General features: G+C 37.9%; 1 protein-coding gene across 2 annotated transcripts in view; it reads left to right on the forward strand.

Moving 5' to 3' along the window:
* The window catches only part of ZFPM1 (zinc finger protein, FOG family member 1), a 260,259-nt gene that overhangs the window by 133,917 nt on the left and 106,832 nt on the right, over positions 1-19,510 (forward strand). For both annotated transcript variants that reach the window (XM_053701292.1, XM_053701284.1), the window contains 2 exons: positions 6,568-6,678; positions 12,469-12,564. In XM_053701292.1, coding sequence (XP_053557267.1) covers positions 6,568-6,678; positions 12,469-12,564 — 207 coding nt within the window. The remainder of the gene's footprint in view (positions 1-6,567; positions 6,679-12,468; positions 12,565-19,510) is intronic.

Consider the following 19,510-nt stretch of genomic DNA (forward strand, 5'->3'; position numbering starts at 1 on the left):
GGCTTGATTCTAACCAGAGCCTGAACAAAGGCTTGAACATCTGGCACAGCTGCCAGCTTTTTGTGAAGTAATACCGACAAGGCAGAAATCTGTCCCTTCAGGGAACTTGCAGATAATCCTTTTTCCAATCCTTCTTGAAGGAAGGATAGAATCCTAGGAATCTTAACCTTGTCCCAAGGGAATCCTTTAGATTCACACCAACAGATATATTTTTTCCAAATTTTGTGGTAAATCTTTCTAGTCACAGGCTTTCTGGCCTGAACAAGAGTATCGATCACAGAATCTGAGAATCCTCGCTTCGATAAAATCAAGCGTTCAATCTCCAAGCAGTCAGCTGGAGTGAAACCAGATTCGGATGTTCGAACGGACCCTGAACAAGAAGGTCTCGTCTCAAAGGTAGCTTCCAAGGTGGAGCCGATGACATATTCACCAGATCTGCATACCAAGTCCTGCGTGGCCACGCAGGAGCTATCAAGATCACCGACGCCCTCTCCTGCTTGATCCTGGCTATCAGCCTGGGGATGAGAGGAAATGGCGGGAACACATAAGCTAGTTTGAAGGTCCAAGGTGCTACTAGTGCATCCACTAGAGCCGCCTTGGGATCCCTGGATCTGGCCCCGTAGCAAGGAACTTTGAAGTTCTGACGAGAGGCCATCAGATCCATGTCTGGAATGCCCCACAGGTGAGTGACTTGGGCAAAGATTTCCGGATGGAGTTCCCACTCCCCCGGATGCAATGTCTGACGACTCAGAAAATCCGCTTCCCAATTTTCCACTCCTGGGATGTGGATAGCAGACAGGTGGCAGGAGTGAGACTCCGCCCAAAGAATAATTTTGGTTACTTCTTCCATCGCTAGGGAACTCCTTGTTCCCCCCTGATGGTTGATGTACGCAACAGTCGTCATGTTGTCTGATTGAAACCGTATGAACCTGGTCCTCGCAAGCTGAGGCCAGGCCTGGAGCGCATTGAATATCGCTCTCAGTTCCAGAATATTTATCGGTAGAAGAGATTCTTCCCGAGACCAAAGACCCTGAGCTTTCAGGGATCCCCAGACCGCGCCCCAGCCTATCAGACTGGCGTCGGTCGTGACAATGACCCACTCTGGTCTGTGGAACATCATCCCTTGAGACAGATTGTCCAGGGACAGCCACCAACGGAGTGAGTCTCTGGTCCTCTGATTTACTTGTATCTTCGGAGACAAGTCTGTATAGTCCCCATTCCACTGACTGAGCATGCACAGTTGTAATGGTCTTAGATGAATGCGCGCAAAAGGAACTATGTCCATCGCCGCCACCATCAACCCGATCACTTCCATGCACTGAGCTATGGAAGGAAGAGGAACGGAATGAAGTATCCGACAAGAGTCCAGAAGCTTTGTTTTTCTGGCCTCTGTTAGAAAGATCCTCATTTCTAAGGAGTCTATAATTGTTCCCAAGAAGGGAACCCTTGTTGACGGGGATAGAGAACTCTTTTCCACGTTCACTTTCCAGCCGTGAGATCTGAGAAAGGCCAGGACAATGTCCGTGTGAGCCTTTGCTTGAGGAAGGGACGACGCTTGAATCAGAATGTCGTCCAGGTAAGGTACTACTGCAATGCCCCTTGGTCTTAGCACCGCTAGAAGGGACCCTAGTACCTTTGTGAAAATCCTTGGAGCAGTGGCTAATCCGAAAGGAAGCGCCACGAACTGGTAATGTTTGTCCAGGAATGCAAACCTTAGGAACCGATGATGTTCCTTGTGGATAGGAATATGTAGATACGCATCCTTTAAATCCACCGTGGTCATAAATTGACCTTCCTGGATGGAAGGAAGGATAGTTCGAATGGTTTCCATCTTGAACGATGGGACCTTGAGAAATTTGTTTAAGATCTTGAGATCTAGGATTGGTCTGAACGTTCCCTCTTTTTTGGGAACTATGAACAGATTGGAGTAGAACCCCATCCCTTGTTCTCTTAATGGAACAGGATGAATCACTCCCATTTTTAACAGGTCTTCTACACAATGTAAGAACGCCTGTCTTTTTATGTGGTCTGAAGACAACTGCGACTTGTGGAACCTCCCCCTTGGGGGAAGTCCCTTGAATTCCAGAAGATAACCCTGGGAGACTATTTCTAGCGCCCAAGGATCCAGAACATCTCTTGCCCAAGCCTGAGCGAAGAGAGAGAGTCTGCCCCCCACCAGATCCGGTCCCGGATCGGGGGCCAATATTTCATGCTGTCTTGGTAACAGTGGCAGGTTTCTTGGCCTGCTTTCCCTTGTTCCAGCCTTGCATTGGTCTCCAAGCCGGCTTGGCCTGAGAAGTATTACCCTCTTGCTTAGAGGACGTAACACCTTGGGCTGGTCCGTTTTTACGAAAGGGACGAAAATTAGGTCTATTTTTTGCCTTGAAGGGCCGATCCTGAGGAAGGGCGTGGCCCTTACCCCCAGTGATATCAGAGATAATCTCTTTCAAGTCAGGACCAAACAGCGTTTTCCCCTTGAAAGGAATGTTTAGTAGCTTGTTCTTGGAAGACGCATCAGCCGACCAAGATTTCAACCAAAGCGCTCTGCGCGCCACAATAGCAAACCCAGAGTTCTTAGCCGCTAACTTAGCCAATTGCAAAGAGGCGTCTAGAGTGAAAGAATTAGCCAATTTGAGAGCATTGATTCTGTCCATAATCTCCTCATAAGGAGGAGAGTCACTATCGAGCACCTTAAGCAGTTCATCAAACCAGAAATATGCGGCTGTAGTGACAGGGACAATGCATGAAATGGGTTGTAGAAGGTAACCCTGCTGAACAAACATCTTTTTAAGCAAACCTTCTAATTTTTTATCCATAGGATCTTTGAAAGCACAACTATCCTCTATGGGAATAGTGGTGCGTTTGTTTAAAGTAGAAACCGCTCCCTCGACCTTGGGGACTGACTGCCATAAGTCCTTTCTGGGGTCGACCATAGGAAACAATTTTTTAAATATGGGGGGAGGGACGAAAGGAATACCGGGCCTTTCCCATTCTTTATTAACAATGTCCGCCACCCGCTTGGGTATAGGAAAAGCTTCTGGGAGCCCCGGCACCTCTAGGAACTTGTCCATTTTACATAGTTTCTCTGGGATGACTAAATTTTCACAATCATCCAGAGTGGATAATACCTCCTTAAGCAAAATGCGGAGATGTTCCAATTTAAATTTAAATGTAATCACATCAGATTCAGCCTGCTGAGAAATGTTCCCTAAATCAGTAATTTCTCCCTCAGACAAAACCTCCCTGGCCCCCTCAGATTGGGTTAGGGGCCCTTCAGAGATATTAATATCAGCGTCGTCATGCTCTTCAGTAACTAAAACAGAGCAGCCACGCTTACGCTGACAAGGGTTCATTTTGGCTAAAATGTTTTTGACAGAATTATCCATTACAGCCGTTAATTGTTGCATAGTAAGGAGAATTGGCGCGCTAGATGTACTAGGGGCCTCCTGAGTGGGCAAGACTCGTGTAGACGAAGGAGGGAATGATGCAGTACCATGCTTACTCCCCTCACTTGAGGAATCATCTTGGGCATCATTGTCATTATCACATAAATCACATTTATTTAAATGAATAGGAATTCTGGCTTCCCCACATTCAGAACACAGTCTATCTGGTAGTTCAGACATGTTAAACAGGCATAAACTTGATCAGAAAGTACAAAAAACGTTTTAAAATAAAACCGTTACTGTCACTTTAAATTTTAAACTGAACACACTTTATTACTGCAATTGCGAAAAAACATGAAGGAATTGTTCAAAATTCACCAAATTTTCACCACAGCGTCTTAAAGCCTTGAAAATATTGCACACCAATTTTGGAAGCTTTAACCCTTAAAATAACGGAACCGGAGCCGTTTTAAGCTTTAAACCCCTTTACAGTCCCTGGTATCTGCTTTGCTGAGACCCAACCAAACCCAAAGGGGAATACGATACCAAATGACGCCTTCAGAAGTCTTTTATAAGTATCAGAGCTCCTCTCACATGCGACTGCATGCCATGCCTCTCAAAAACAAGTGCGCAACACCGGCGCGAAAATGAGACTCTGCCTATGCTTTGGGAAAGCCCCTAAAGAATAAGGTGTCTAAAACAGTGCCTGCCGATATTATTAAATCAAAATACCCAGAATAAATGATTCCTCAAGGCTAAATAAGTGTTAATATCGATCGATTTAGCCCAAAAAAAGTCTACAGTTTAAATAAGCCCTTGTGAAGCCCTTATTTACAATCGTAATAAACATGGCTTACCGGATCCCATAGGGAAAATGACAGCTTCCAGCATTACATCGTCTTGTTAGAATGTGTCATACCTCAAGCAGCAAGAGACTGCAAACTGTTCCCCCAACTGAAGTTAATTGCTCTCAACAGTCCTGTGTGGAACAGCCATGGATTTTAGTTACGGTTGCTAAAATCGTTTTCCTCATACAAACAGAATTCTTCATCTCTTTTCTGTTTCTGAGTAAATAGTACGTACCAGCACTATTTGAAAATAACAAACTCTTGATTGAATAATGAAAAACTACAGTTAAACACTAAAAAACTCTAAGCCATCTCCGTGGAGATGTTGCCTGTACAACGGCAAAGAGAATGACTGGGGTAGGCGGAGCCTAGGAGGGATCATGTGACCAGCTTTGCTGGGCTCTTTGCCATTTCCTGTTGGGGAAGAGAATATCCCACAAGTAAGGATGACGCCGTGGACCGGACACACCTATGTTGGAGAAAGAGAATAGAATTTTTCATCTTTCCAACACATTAAAGGGACAGTAAACACTCTTAGATTTGAATATATGTTTAATTATGCGTAGTAAAAAAAACAAAAAAATATAAACATTGCAATATACTTTTCCTCTAATTTAAATCTGAAATTTAAGGGTTCTGTAATTCTGACAACTGAAAGGCTTTACAAGCCTAACCTTGCCACATGTCTGTCCCTGATTGACTTCATCAGATAAGGAACTGCAAAACAATAGTGTTTTTGCTCACATAATGACAGTGGCTAGTCTTCTCTACTTCAGTAACAAGTCCGGATTGGCATCTCTGTGGCAAATTGTGTGGAATTTAGCTACTGAAGAACACGTGTAGCAAACAAGATATTAATTAATTTAAATGTTTTGAAAGTTTTTAAGAAACTGAATCATTTATACTTAAAGGGATAGGAAAGTCAAAATTAAACTTGCATGATTCAGATAGAGCAGGTTATTTTAAGACACTTTTAAATTCACCTCTATTTTCAAATGTGCTTCGTTCTCTTGGTGTCCCTTGTTAAAAAAAAAATTACACACATATCATACACTAGTGGGAGCTGCTGCTAATTGGTGCCTGCACACATTTGTCTCTTGTGATTGGCTAAATAGATCATTTTAGCTTCTGGTCAGTAGTGCAATGCTGTCCCTTCAGCAATGGATAACCAGAGAATTAAGAAAATTTGATAATAGAATTAAATTAGAAAGTTGTTTAAAATTGTATTTTCTATCTGAATCATAAAAGAAAATTTTGGGGTTTACTATCCTTTTAATTTTGATTTTACTAAGAGAACATACAATTTTAAAGGACCAGTAAACACAGTAGATTTGCATAATCAACAAATGCAAGATAACAAGACAATACAATAGCATTTACTCTGAATTTCAAATGAGTAGTAGATTTTTTTCTAACACATTTCAAAGTTATGTATATTTCCACTCCCCCTGTACCATGTGACAGCAATCAGCCAATCACAAATGCATATACGTATAGTCCGAGTTCTTGCACATGCTCCGTAGGAGCTGGTGACTCAAAAAAGTGTAAATATAAAAGACTGTGCACATTTTTTTTAATGGAAGTAAATTGGAAAGTTGTTTAAAATTACATGCTGTATCTGAATCATGAAAATTTAATAAAACCTGCGTGTCCCTTTAAACACTTTTCAAATGTACTTCTATTATCGCATTTGCTTTGTACTCTTGATATCCCTTGTTGAAGAACATGCTCGGGAGCAGCAATACTGTACAGAGAGATAGCTGAATACTGAATCAAATAACCAATGATGAAGCATAAATGTGCAACTGCCAACCACCAGCAGTACATTGCTTCTCCTGAGCCTACCTAGATATGTGTTTCAACAAAGGATATTAAGAGAACGACGCAAATCTGACAAAAATACATTGGAATGTTCTTGTTTAAATTTGTATGCTCAATCTGAATCATGCAAGTTGCATTTTTTTTTATTTATTTACAAAATCAGAAAAACACCACATTTTTCAAGGATTTCATAGAAATACATTGTTTAAAGTATTTTGCAACTCTTGGACAGTACTAAGCCACTAAAGTTGAAGGTCAAATGTGTTGTTTCCTAATTTGCCATACATGGACTTTTTTGTTCTTTGCACTTAACTCTAAGATATCATTGTGATAATTACCTGCCAAATTACTATTTTTAGTTTAACTGCATAGAACATGGGAATTTTTAACAAATCAGATCCGAATCTCACATATTAAAGTCCAGCATTCAAAACTGATTTCTAGCCAGACAGCATTGAATTCCCACTGTGATAAGTCCTATTAATCACATGTTTTGTTGTGATTACTACTAGGAAATAGAAGCAGCTCAGTGACTCGCTCATTGGACCAGGAAGCAGAAGAAGCTTGCTCAAGACCCTCCCTTTGTGACCTTGGCCAAATCCCTTCATCTCCATGTGCTTCAGGTATCAATAATAGAGTGCATGCTCTTTGTCACAAGAGAAACCCTTTACCTGTTTTTATGCTTATTATATATACATGTGTCGCATACATCTACATTATTTATGATATGCAAAGTGATAACATTTTTAAATTGTGTGTGCAGTTTAATTAAAAGTTCTCTTAAAAATTACAATCCCCTCCCCCAAAAGATCTGTATATTAAACAGATACCATTTTTAAACACACACACACACACACACACACACACAGTCTAAAATAGTAAAAAGTTAACACTAGCAATGCAGGGGTTAATCGCATAGAGAGCACTGCAGGTGCTGAGTGGTAACTGCCACTGACCCAATCAGCACTGCTAGTTGCACAGCTGGGCCATATGACTAGTGTGCACTGCTGATTGGATCAGTGTAATTTTCTGCTTGGGACCAGAAGTGCACTGCGGTTCCCAAGCAGCGCTTCTACTGTGCGCATAACCCCTTTGCAGCAGCTAAACACATAGTAGTGTAGGGTCAATTACATGCTTTAACGATTTAGAACATGTCATTTTTTTACTATTATGGCCCTTTAAAGGGCAATATATTCAGGTGTGTAAACTCATTATAGTTGTGTTTTCAAGCAGCAGCAGGAACACAGTTTGAAATGGGCTGGGCTCCCTATCTCTTCCAAGCCCCCACTGAAGGTTGATTTCTGCTGCTATGCAGGGTTAATCAAATAGCATGACATCATCACTAGTGTTAAAATTACTTTACAACATGTCATTTTAACACTATCATGGTCATTTAAACATTGAGTGGACCAATAACTTTTCCTCCAGACTAGTAAACTTTAGTGATATTTTTGTTGCCATGTGTATGTATATATTTATCGTTGTACATATATACATGTCCCGATTTGTAGTTAAATTGATGCTAAACCCACATTTTTTCTTTCATGATTTGGATAGAGCATGAAATTTAAGCAACTTTCTAATTTATTCCTATTATCAATTTTTCTTCGTTCTCTTGCTATCCGTATTTAGAAAGCAGGAATATAAATCTTAGCAGTCAGCCCATTTTAGGTTCAGCACCATGGATAGCTCTTGCTTATTGCTAGCTGACATTTAGCCACCAATAAGAAAGCATAACCCAGGTTCTCAACCAAAAATGGGCCGGCTCCTATGCATCACATTCCGGCTTTTTAAATAAAGATAGCAAGAGAACGAAGAAAAGTTGATAATAGGAGAAAATAAGAAAGTTGCTTAAAATTGCATGCTCTATCTGAATTATGAAAGAAAAAATTTGGGTTTAGTGTCCCTTTAAGTGATGATTACTTCATCATTTTTTTCTTAAGTTAGGGTTTGTTAGGATTGACTGTATAAGTATAAAGATAACCTAAAACCTTCGAGATATCAATAAAAGATTAAATTTAATAGCAGATAATGAGTTTGATAATGGCCAGTGTAGACATCATAAATGGCTCCATTTATTAAAGGGATTTGAAAACAAAAACTTTTACTTCACATTTCAGATAGAGTGCAATGAAAAAATGTACTTCTATTTTCTAATTTGCTTTGTTATCTTATCTTTTTTTTTTAACGCATACATAGGTAGGCTCAGGAGCAGAAATGCACTACTGGAAGCAGCTGCTGATTGGTTGTTCCACATATATGCCTCTTGTCATTGGCTGACCCAATGTTTTCAGCTAGCTCCCAGTTGTGTGATACTGCTCATTCAGCAAAGAAGACTAAAAATGAAGTAAATTGAAAAATTGTTTAAAATTGCATCCTCTATCTGAATTGTGAAAGATTTTTTTATTTCATGTCCCTTTAAACTGCAGATGCAGCTTGGGGGTGCTTGTGGTGCAGGCTTGTTCATGCAAGTGAAGAAGCAGCAGTCTTTATTATTGACAATACCTGGTGTGTTAGAGCAGTGGCTGCACATGCACACTCTTGTGCACTGTTAATTGTGGGCGGCAGAAGCAGACAATTTGTATGTGCACAGTTTTATAAATGGGGCCCATATTGTTCTCTGCAAATTTGTAGAGTGCAGGTTAATGAAAGTAACATCATCATCATAGTGTCCTTGTCACTTCATCAGTAACAGGGGCCGTCCTCAGTGTTGGTTTTAAAAAAACAAACAAAAAAAACATAAGGGAAGTATATTGTCATATCTACAGAATAGAGTTGCATTGGTTCACCTAAATACAATCATTTTGAGCCCTGCTGACTTTACAAATGCCCTTCCCAAGCCTTAGCTGACAGAGATTTTGTGGGAGGGCAAAGTTGATCATCTGATATGAATAGGATTTGGAGACGCCTCTATGTCCTCTAGGAGAAACCCTTTGTCCAAATTGCTTATAACCAGGCAGGGACTTGGCAGGTGTGTGATTAATGGGGTGAGATCAGGTAGCAGATTTCTCTATGAGGAGCAAATATTGAGAGGGAGCGTTTTTTCTTTTTTCTCATAACTAATTTCTGTTCAGTCCCCGTTTAAAGCTGATCATACTAGAAATGCTGTTTAGGTTTTTGTCTGACATTTTTCTATATGAAATAGATTTCACTTTAAACAAAAAAAATCTAAAGTATAGTTTTTGGTCCTATGTAATGGTGTTGCCAAATTGCCTTTCAGCAACTTCAAATGAATTGTAGGTCCATAAAGTCTAAGTCATTTCCATGAGTTAGAAAATGTGTTATTAATATTGTTAATTCTGCTATTTTGTACACAGAAAATGTCTATTTTTTTCTACAAATCCTATGTTTAAATTTCAGCACAATAGTTATTAAATCTTGTAGCTCAATGTTTTTATATACTTGCCCCAAAGTAGAAGAAATTTGGGGTGAGGTGATGATTTCTGATCAATATGATGATAATTTTTCTTCCATTAATAATTCTGACGTCTGCATTTATGGGCTCTATCGATCTGTGCTAGTTTCGGTTATCGTGGCAGGGCTATATGCAAACATGCACTTTGTGCACTAATCAGCAGCACTGTCATATGCAGATAGCTTTATCGCTCCATCTTTAACCGCAGCTAATGGGGAGAATTATTATCAGCCTGTTGCTAGGAGTACGACTAGGAAAGCAGTGTGCCCTGACACCTTGTTAACCTCTGTGCTGCTGCAAGATTAGAATTTGATTTGACATTATGATGCGATGTAAAAAGGAAAAGAAAACCCATTGGGTGCAAATCTTCACACAGAGTTTGTACAGAACACTAATAATTGGAATAAAGTGTAGCATTTTAATGATCTGAAAAGAGGAAATAGTAAATCTAGTCTTCTTTGGCTCATTATATATGTATGAAAGCTTCTTTTTTTTCTTTATATATTTTGGATAGCTTTGGGGAGAATCCAGATAAATTCATAGGTGTTTTTCCAACATATAAGCGTATTCATGCACATGAATACACATATATGCACCGAAATGGAAATTCTGGACCGAATCCAAAAATCCAGGATGCACTTAGCCGGAAACTGAAAATGTCTTTTTTTTCCAATTTATTTTAAAATGATTTTTTTTTTTTTTTTGCATAATTAGACTATTTTATGCATTAATCTGAATTGAAAAACCTGCAAGCCAATAAAATAACCACTCTTATTGAAAGTAACACACTAAAATTGGACACAAATATCTTAAAACAATAATATGCTACACAATATTTTTACCAAGAAAAAAAAAATTTCATTATGACTCGGTGAAGGCTCAGATGATGGTTAGCATTTTTTGCAATAAGGTATTTTTTAAATTAAATTGATAGAAACACTAGTATTTACCAGTGGAACAAATGAAAAGGGGGGTCTCCTGTGTGTATCAGCAATTCCAAATGGTACTCCTATTGATAAAAATATATACAGGGTACTCACATTTGGTACCAGCACTCTATTGTGCTTATAGACGCAGACATAAGATTTGTAGTGCTTCAGCTCACTATTCTCCAGAAATCTGCAACTCCAATTTGAAGGTAGCAAAACAGGAACCAAACGGTTTGTTGAATGTTAAATATAAATTTAATCAACAAAAAGTGGTTAAAAAGGTAATATAGACACACAAAGAAAAGGATATTAACAAATTGGTTAACCCTTAAAGGGACAGTCTAGGCCAAAATAAACTTTCATGATTCAGATAGAGCATGTAATTTTAAACACTTTTCCAATTTACTTTTATCACCAATTTTGCTTTGTTCTCTTGGTATTCTTAGTTGAAAGCTTAACCTAGGAGGTTCATATGCTAATTTCTTAGACATTGAAGCCCACCTCTTTCAGATTGCATTTTAACAGTTTTTCACCACTAGAGGGTGTTAGTTCACATATTTCATAAAGATAACACTGTGCTCGTGCACGTGATGTAATCTGGGAGCAGGCACTGATTGGCTAGACTGCAAGTCTGTCAAAAGAACTGAAACAAGGGGCAGTTTGCAGAGGCTTAGATACAAGATAATCACAGAGGTTAAAAGTATATTATTATAACAGTGTTGGTTATGCAAAACTGGGAAATGGGTAATAAAGGGATTATCTATCTTTTAAAACAATAACAATTCTGGTGTAGCTCTCCCTTTAATGTAATGCAACGTGTTTCTCTGCTTGCAAGCAGTTTCCTCAGATAAAGCACAAATTAATAAACCATTAATATAAAACATATGCATGCATAAACATATCATTATAATTTGTATATCAGGACAACATATATGCATGTGGGATACAGTACAATATCTCATTAAAAACAATAATGAATTAAAATACTAATAAAGCATGTATATATGTATGTGTATATCTATAGGCTAAAGTGTCAAGTATTTAGTGTGACCTCCCTTACACTTGAACACTAGCAGGAACCTGGCTCTCATAAACCTAAATGGAAAGGAATCCGTATTAATGTCATTGCTAACACCTGTATTTGTCTGATTATTTCATGTCAAAATGACTGCTGTGAAAAAGCTCTATTTGTGCAACACATGCTTGAGCTTTAAATACACATGTGGTATGAGTTTAATTAATTGGAAGCTTGCTAATAAGACCAACTTTCAATCACATCATTCCATTCAAAATGCCAAAGATCATAGAATTTGACAGACATAAAATCATACTTTTGCATCAGCAAGCCCACTCTTAAAGGGAAATCAGCAAACAAACTGTATACTCACTGGGTACAGACATCCAAAATGATGCTCTGGTTGTCCTTTTCTTTACTAGCAAACTTTGAAATATCTTTGGCTGATTTTTTTTTTTTTTTTTTTTTTAAACAGTTGAAATGGGATTCTCAAACTCGAAATAGAAATACATTTTTGGCTGGTGAAAACTGTGACTAAATATCTCTAAACTAATAGATTGGAACATCATCATGTTTAGCCTTATTTGTAAGGAAAGAGGGAGATCTTCCATGCATCTTTTTTTTTAATTTATTGACATAATAATAATATAGCTTATGATTTATGCGTTTACAGAGATAGTAACTCACTTGCTGATATCTCTTGGTGTAATTACTTGACACCACAATTTTACTAAAGCAAAGCTAAGTAACAGAAACACACTGCATTTTTGTTGAATAATTCATCTAGTCACAATTTCTGGTGTTGGGTGCACCTGCTAAACAAACACACATATTAAAATGATTTGCATTCAAGTTAAAGTGACAGGAATGGATTAACAAGTACCTGTATATTGAAAATATTATTTGTCAGTTCAAAGCCATTAATTTAAATAAACTAATCTGTCTGCCCATGCCACTTAAAATATTACCCTATAATCTCATTTTAGTGAAAGATATACTGGTTTACTGAGTGCACCAGATATATGAAATATTTCTTTTTTATCTTTCAATACAGAGGTTGATTCTCAGGAAGGTGAAAAGTCACCTCTTATTGCCTCAAGTCCAGCCAGCTTGGAGAACCCAGATGAACCCCAGAGATGGAATGGGCCAGGTAATTTTATTACTTTGGAAAAAATTGAAGGATTCTCAATTTACTCACAATTCATAGTGATCTCTCTTGGTTTAATACTAAAATAGCAAACGTCATAGTAGTATTTGTCATTTTTCATGACATAGAATTATGTAGCATTACCACAAAAAGGATTTTCTCATTAAAATGTTTTGCTTCTAATGAAAAATATTGCCAAATAAGATGATTCATCCCATAAAGAGGTTTTTCATTTCTGAGACTTTTTGAGGTCATTTCCAACTCTAAGTACTGCACTAACTTGTCATTAGTTTTCTGGTAGTTTATCTCCTATCAAGTAAATAAAATGGATTACTTGGATTAAGAAAACATTTAAAAAAATATAATAATAAATATAAATATATATATATATATATATATATATATATATATATCTGTGTGTGTATATATGTATATATATATATGTGTGTGTGTGTATGTATATATATATATATATGTATGTATGTATGTGTGTATATATATATGTATATATATGTGTAGCAAGAACTTGCACTCACTGGTCTTTTCCTCAAAAAAACCCACACTTTTTAATGTAACGTTTCGGAGATAGAGTATCCGAAATGTTACATTAAAAAGTGTTTTGTTTTTTTTGCGAAAAGACCAGTGAGTGCAAGTTCTTGCTACCTTTATTCATAGTTTGCTAGCACCCTGGCATTTTGACTTTGAAGTGAGAGTGCTCTTCTGTGGGTTAAAATATATATATATATATATATATATATTGCAAAAAAGAGCGCACTCCCACTCAAACAGCATCTACCAGCGTGCAGACAATTATAAATTCAAAATTCAAACCAAGCATGCACTCGCTGGATTTGTGAAAAAAGTGCTTTTATATGAACCCCAAACAATCTATCAGCCAATGGGAAAATTTGATTACTCTATAAACTCTATAAATTACTGTAATGCATATGAAAGACCACTGTTCAAAATCAAAACCGCTTTAACTTAAAGGGACTTTCCAGTCAAAATATAAAGGCACATAGATTTATTGCATCTTTGAAGAGAAACATATTTGCAATATACATGTATTGGAACAAATGCTTCTATTAAGAGTTATTACTGTTTTAGTGTTAACATTTTTCTCTAAAGGTGCATGTGAAACATAGCTAGATATTTTCACTGCACCCACATCTTAAATAATGCAGCTGATTAGATAATCAGTGGGGCCTGTATCATGTTAGCAATTAACAAATTAAGTTATTACCAGATGGTACAAGCACCTTATGCTCTCTGAACAAGTGTTGTGCAGTGATGTCGCAAACCTAAAATTTTGCGTTTGCGAACGGTGGACGCGAACTTCCACAACTGTTCGCAAACGGGCGAACCGCCATAGACTTCAATAGGCAGGGGAATTTTAAAACCCACAGGGACTCTTTCTGGCCACAATAGTGATGGAAAAGTTGTTTCAAGGGGACTAACACCTGGACTGTGGCATGCCGGAGGGGGATCCATGGCAAAACTCCCATGGAAAATTACATAGTTGATGCAGAGTCAGGTGATTTATGCCCTTTATGGATTAAAACCAAACATTCCTAAATTGTTTGGAATAAGGTGCTTTAAAACATCAGGTATGTACACTACTGTTACTCCAGATATGTGTTGCACTGGGGTGACACTGTGCCCTGGCAGGCAGGCACTGAAACGCACACGTGTGAAGGAAACTGACTGCTATTATTTAACACAGTCAAAAAAGTGTTTTTTTTTTTTTAAATCTACACTACTGTTACACCAGATATGAGTGGTGGCACTGGGCACACACGCTGGCAGGCAGGTAACTGCAATTAGATTACACAGGAAAAAAAAAAAAAAGCAGCCCTAAAAAGGACTTTTTGGGGTGCTGTCCTTACAGCAGAGATCAGATGAGTCCTTCAGGACTGTAGTGGACACTGAATACACTAGCCTAGCTATAGATTTCCCTACTAAATCAGCAGCAGCTACACTGTCCCTCCTCTCACTAACAATGCAGCTTCCGAATGAATCTAAAATAAATGCTGTCCAGGAGGTAGGAGGGTCTGGGAGGGAGGGTCTGCTGCTGATTGGCTGGAATGTGCCTGCTGACTGTGAGGTACAGGGTCAAAGTATTACTCAATGATGACGAATAGGGGGCGGATCGAACATCGCATATGTTCGCCCGCCGTGGCGAACGCGAACATGCTATGTTCGCCGGCGAACAATTCGAGGCATCACTAGTGTTGTGTTTAAAATGCTGGTGCACAGGGCATACTTAAATACACTTTTGAAACAGCTATAGCTTTTATTAGAAGCCTTTTTGCTAATGCATGTATATTACAAAATTGCTTCTGTTCAAAACCGAAATGCATCCATGTGGTTTTCTATTTTGACTGGAATATCCCTTCAACCTTTTTTAAGGTTAAAGGACGTGCATATCTGTTTATAAATTAGCCTTAAGGACTGATTGCTTATTGGCTTATGTGCAGAACACACATTGCTTTTTTGCTTTTTTTTTTTAAAACAAAACTTCTAAACCATATATTTATTTTAAATTGCACCCTTTTATAGCACCAGTCAATGGCCTAAACACTATTTGTTGTGTTTCATTGCCCACCCATCCCTCCTGTTAGAGCTCACAGTGATAATATAGGTCCTGTCCTAGTGTTGCCTATAAATATAATAGTGCTTTATGCTCTACAGCACAGCTTTGAAAATAAATGTCTAAAGATAACCATTTTTATAAGTTATAGTTGGTACTCATTTTATCAAACATTTGATATGTGGAAGGCTAGGACTTATGTCATCACTGTTGTGGCTAAAATATTTCTTTCAACTGTAGAATATTTGTTAGAAATGACTGTGCCAACTAACGTATATGTGACCTTAATTCTGTACATATTTGACTTTAGAAAAGTGAAATACTATATAACCAAAAAAGATACAAATTAGGTAAACGTTGTAGCACTTTCCCTATGGGCCCTGTTTTATTAAAATAAAGGTCCTTTTATATCTTGGAGGCTGGAATCTGCTTTGTTTGGTTCATTGGTGAGACTTCCGTGCACCAACAGCAATTGAGCTGTTTTCTACTTTTCTGAAAATTGCGAACATAAAATAGACAGCCGTATCCAAAACCTAAATGGATTTTTTTAAATAAAAATACTGTACATATTTATCAGTGTTTGGCAATATACAGAGACTCTTATTACTCTTTTTTTTTTTTTTTTTATTGATACATACAAAGGTAAAGATACAAATCTTTCAAGTAATTTTACGTTTCATCTTATAAAAAATAACAATAAAGGAGATACAAATCCAAATAAACATTTTCCCCGACGGGGTAGCAGATCAGCAGATCTCCACTCAAACTGTCTACTTCCTAACCTGTTGGCAACATAAACAAAATATAAACAGCCTCTCAATCGGGCTTACCTTTCACCTCGCAGGGTGTATACCTGAACATTGATAAAGTATCACATTCTAGCGCTCTAAAATTCTATTATCAAAATCGCCCCTAAATACCTCATTTCCTTTCCCCTTTCCTTCTAGTGCACCTGTACCACCCTATAATTATTATGTATTTTTACCCTTATATTATCCTCCAAATTACCTACACACCATAGGCGTGTCAATCACACGGACAAACCTCACAAAACAACAACCAAAAACACAGACAGCGACAGTGAACCATCATAATACACAACAATAACAAAGAAAAAAAAAAAAAAAAGGGAAAGAAGAGAGAAAAAAAAAAAGAAAAAAAAAAAGAGGAAATCCTCCCGCTCCCCATTCCCACAATTCACTCAGATAGCCAAATGTTGGTTTTTATTTAGCAAGGTTAACTGGTGAAATGTCTGAGAGTCTTGCAGTGGGGCTATGATTTGTTTTTGTATCTCCCGCGGCTGTGACAATAGGAATTTCTCCCATTTCATCATAAGTTTTTCTAGTTTATTCTCCAAAAAGATCAGCGGGTCTTTAATATCTAATGCTAGTTGAATGAGCATACTTTTGTTAAATGTGGAAACATTTGGTGCTTTATTCGCTTTCCAATTTCTCAAAATTAATTGTCTCGCTACCAGAATTGCTGTATTGGCTAGCTTCTTATTTTGTACCTCTTTCTCTTGAATAAGAAAAATAACCTGCTGTTTCTTTAGCTTAATCTTATTTGGAAGAAATCTATTGAGCCAATATTCTATTTTACACCAAAACTGATAGATCTTAGGGCAGGAATAGAAGGCATGAATCAAATCTGCTTCTAATAAACCACATCTTGTACATTTCATTGCTGTTGCCTTCTTCCATCTTGACATAGAGAGCGGAGTCAAGTACGCTCTGTTCAATAACTTAATGTGAGACTCTCTAAATGAAATTTCCTGCGAATACTCTGAAATCAGTGATAAACTTTTTATAAAGTGCTCCCTACTCTTATTAATAACTTCTATGTTACAAAAATATGGTTCCTTTTTTTCCATTAAAAAAAATAAATAAATGGTGCAATCACATATAAAGCAAAATTCAGGTTAGGACAATGCCTGCAAGGAAGCTAGTTTACATTACCTGTAGTCCAGCACGTTGTATGCATTCAGTGTTCACATACATTCTGTTGTCTATGCATGGCTTTGTATGGTATTTTGTGACAGGTTTTGGAAATGAATTTCATTGGTTACCAAAACAGATGCAACTCTTGTTCTGCTATATAATCACCTACCACCTGCTATAAAATAAACACTTTGAGTCCAACTTGAAGAAAAGTGATATATAAGTTGCTGTTTATTATTATTATTATTATTATTATTATTATTAATAATAAAATCACCTTCTACAGTGTTTAATATGGCTCTGGGTTTCAGATCTTATTCGTACTTTCCTGGATTCAAAGACATGTGTGAGATCAGATTAATGGAAAGATAAAGGGCTAGATTACAAGTGGATTGCTAATGTATCACGCACACACAAAGGGGCAAATTTGCATGCACATGATAAATAACCAGCCATTACAAGTGGTCGGTTATTGCTACCGCAAGCTCGCAGTAGCAATTAGCGCTCAGAAAATTAACCAGAGATCAGATCTCTCGTTAATTTTCTAAGGCCTAGATTTGGAGTTTGGCGGTAGATGGGCTGTTAACGCTCCGCAGGCTTTTTTCTGGCCGCAGCATAAAATGAACTCTGGTATCGAGAGTTCAAACAAATGCTGCGTTAGGCTCCAAAAAAGGAGCGTAGAGCATTTTTACCGCAAATGCAACTCTCGATACCAGAGTTGCTTACGGTCGCGGCCAGCCTCAAAAACGTGCTCGTGCACGATTCTCCCATAGGAAACAATGGGGCTGTTTGAGCTGAAAAAAAACCTAACACCTGCAAAAAAGCAGCGTTCAGCTCCTAACGCAGCCCCATTGTTTCCTATGGGGAAACACTTCCTACGTCTGCACCTAACACTCTAACATGTACCCCGAGTCTAAACACCCCTAACCTTACACTTATTAACCCCTAATCTGCCGCCCCCGCTATCGCTGACCCCTGCATATTATTATTAACCCCTAATCTTCCGCTCCGTACACCGCCGCAACCTACGTTATCCCTATGTACCCCTAATCTGCTGCCCCTAACACCGCCGACCCCTATATTACATTTATTAACCCCTAACCTGCCCCCCACAACGTCGCCGCCAGCTACTTACAATAATTAACCCCTAATCTGCCGACCGCAAAGCGCCGCCACCTACGTTATCCTTATGTACCCCTAATCTGCTGCCCCTAACACCGCCGACCCCTATATTATATTTATTAACCCCTAATCTGCCCCCCTCAACGTCGCCGACACCTGCCTACACTTATTAACCCCTAATCTGCCGAGCGGACCTGAGCGCTACTATAATAAAGTTATTAACCCCTAATCCGCCTCACTAACCCTATCATAAATAGTATTAACCCCTAATCTGCCCTCCCTAACATCGCCGACACCTAACTTCAATTATTAACCCCTAATCTGACGGCCGGAGCTCACCGCTACTATAATAAATGGATTAACCCCTAAAGCTAAGTCTAACCCTAACACTAACACCCCCCTAACTTAAATATAATTTAAATCTAACGAAATTAATTAACTCTTATTAAATAAATTATTCCTATTTAAAGCTAAATACTTACCTGTAAAATAAATCCTAATATAGCTACAATATCAATAATAATTATATTATAGCTATTTTAGGATTTATATTTATTTTACAGGCAACTTGGTAATTATTTTAACCAGGTACAATAGCTATTAAATAGTTAAGAACTATTTAATAGTTACCTAGTTAAAATAATTACAAAATTACCTGTAAAATAAATCCTAACCTAAGTTATAATTAAACCTAACACTACCCTATCAATAAATTAATTAAATAAACTACCTACAATTACCTACAATTAACCTAACACTACACTATCAATAAATAAACTAAAGTACAAAAAATAAAAAAGAACTAAGTTACAAAAAATAAAAAAATATTTACCAACATAAGAAAAATATTACAACAATTTTAAACTAATTACACCTACTCTAAGCCCCCTAATAAAATAACAAAGACCCCCAAAATAAAAAATTCCCTACCCTATTCTAAATTAATAAATGTAAAAGCTCTTTTACCTTACCAGCCCTGAACAGGGCCCTTTGCGGGGCATGCCCCAAGAAAATCAGCTCTTTTGCCTGTAAAAAAAAACATACAATACCCCCCTCCAACATTACAACCCACCACCCACATACCCCTAATCTAACCCAAACCCCCCTTAAATAAACCTAACACTAAGCCCCTGAAGATCTTCCTACCTTGTCTTCACCATCCAGGTATCACCGATCCGTCCTGGCATCCGGTGCTGAAGAGGTCCAGAAGAGGCTCCAAAGTCTTCCTCCTATCCGGCAAGAAGAGGACATCCGGACCGGCAAACATCTTCTCCAAGCGGCATCTTCGATCTTCTTCCAT

This window comes from Bombina bombina, chromosome 1, assembly GCF_027579735.1.
Source record: "Bombina bombina isolate aBomBom1 chromosome 1, aBomBom1.pri, whole genome shotgun sequence".
Lineage (NCBI taxonomy): Eukaryota > Metazoa > Chordata > Amphibia > Anura > Bombinatoridae > Bombina > Bombina bombina.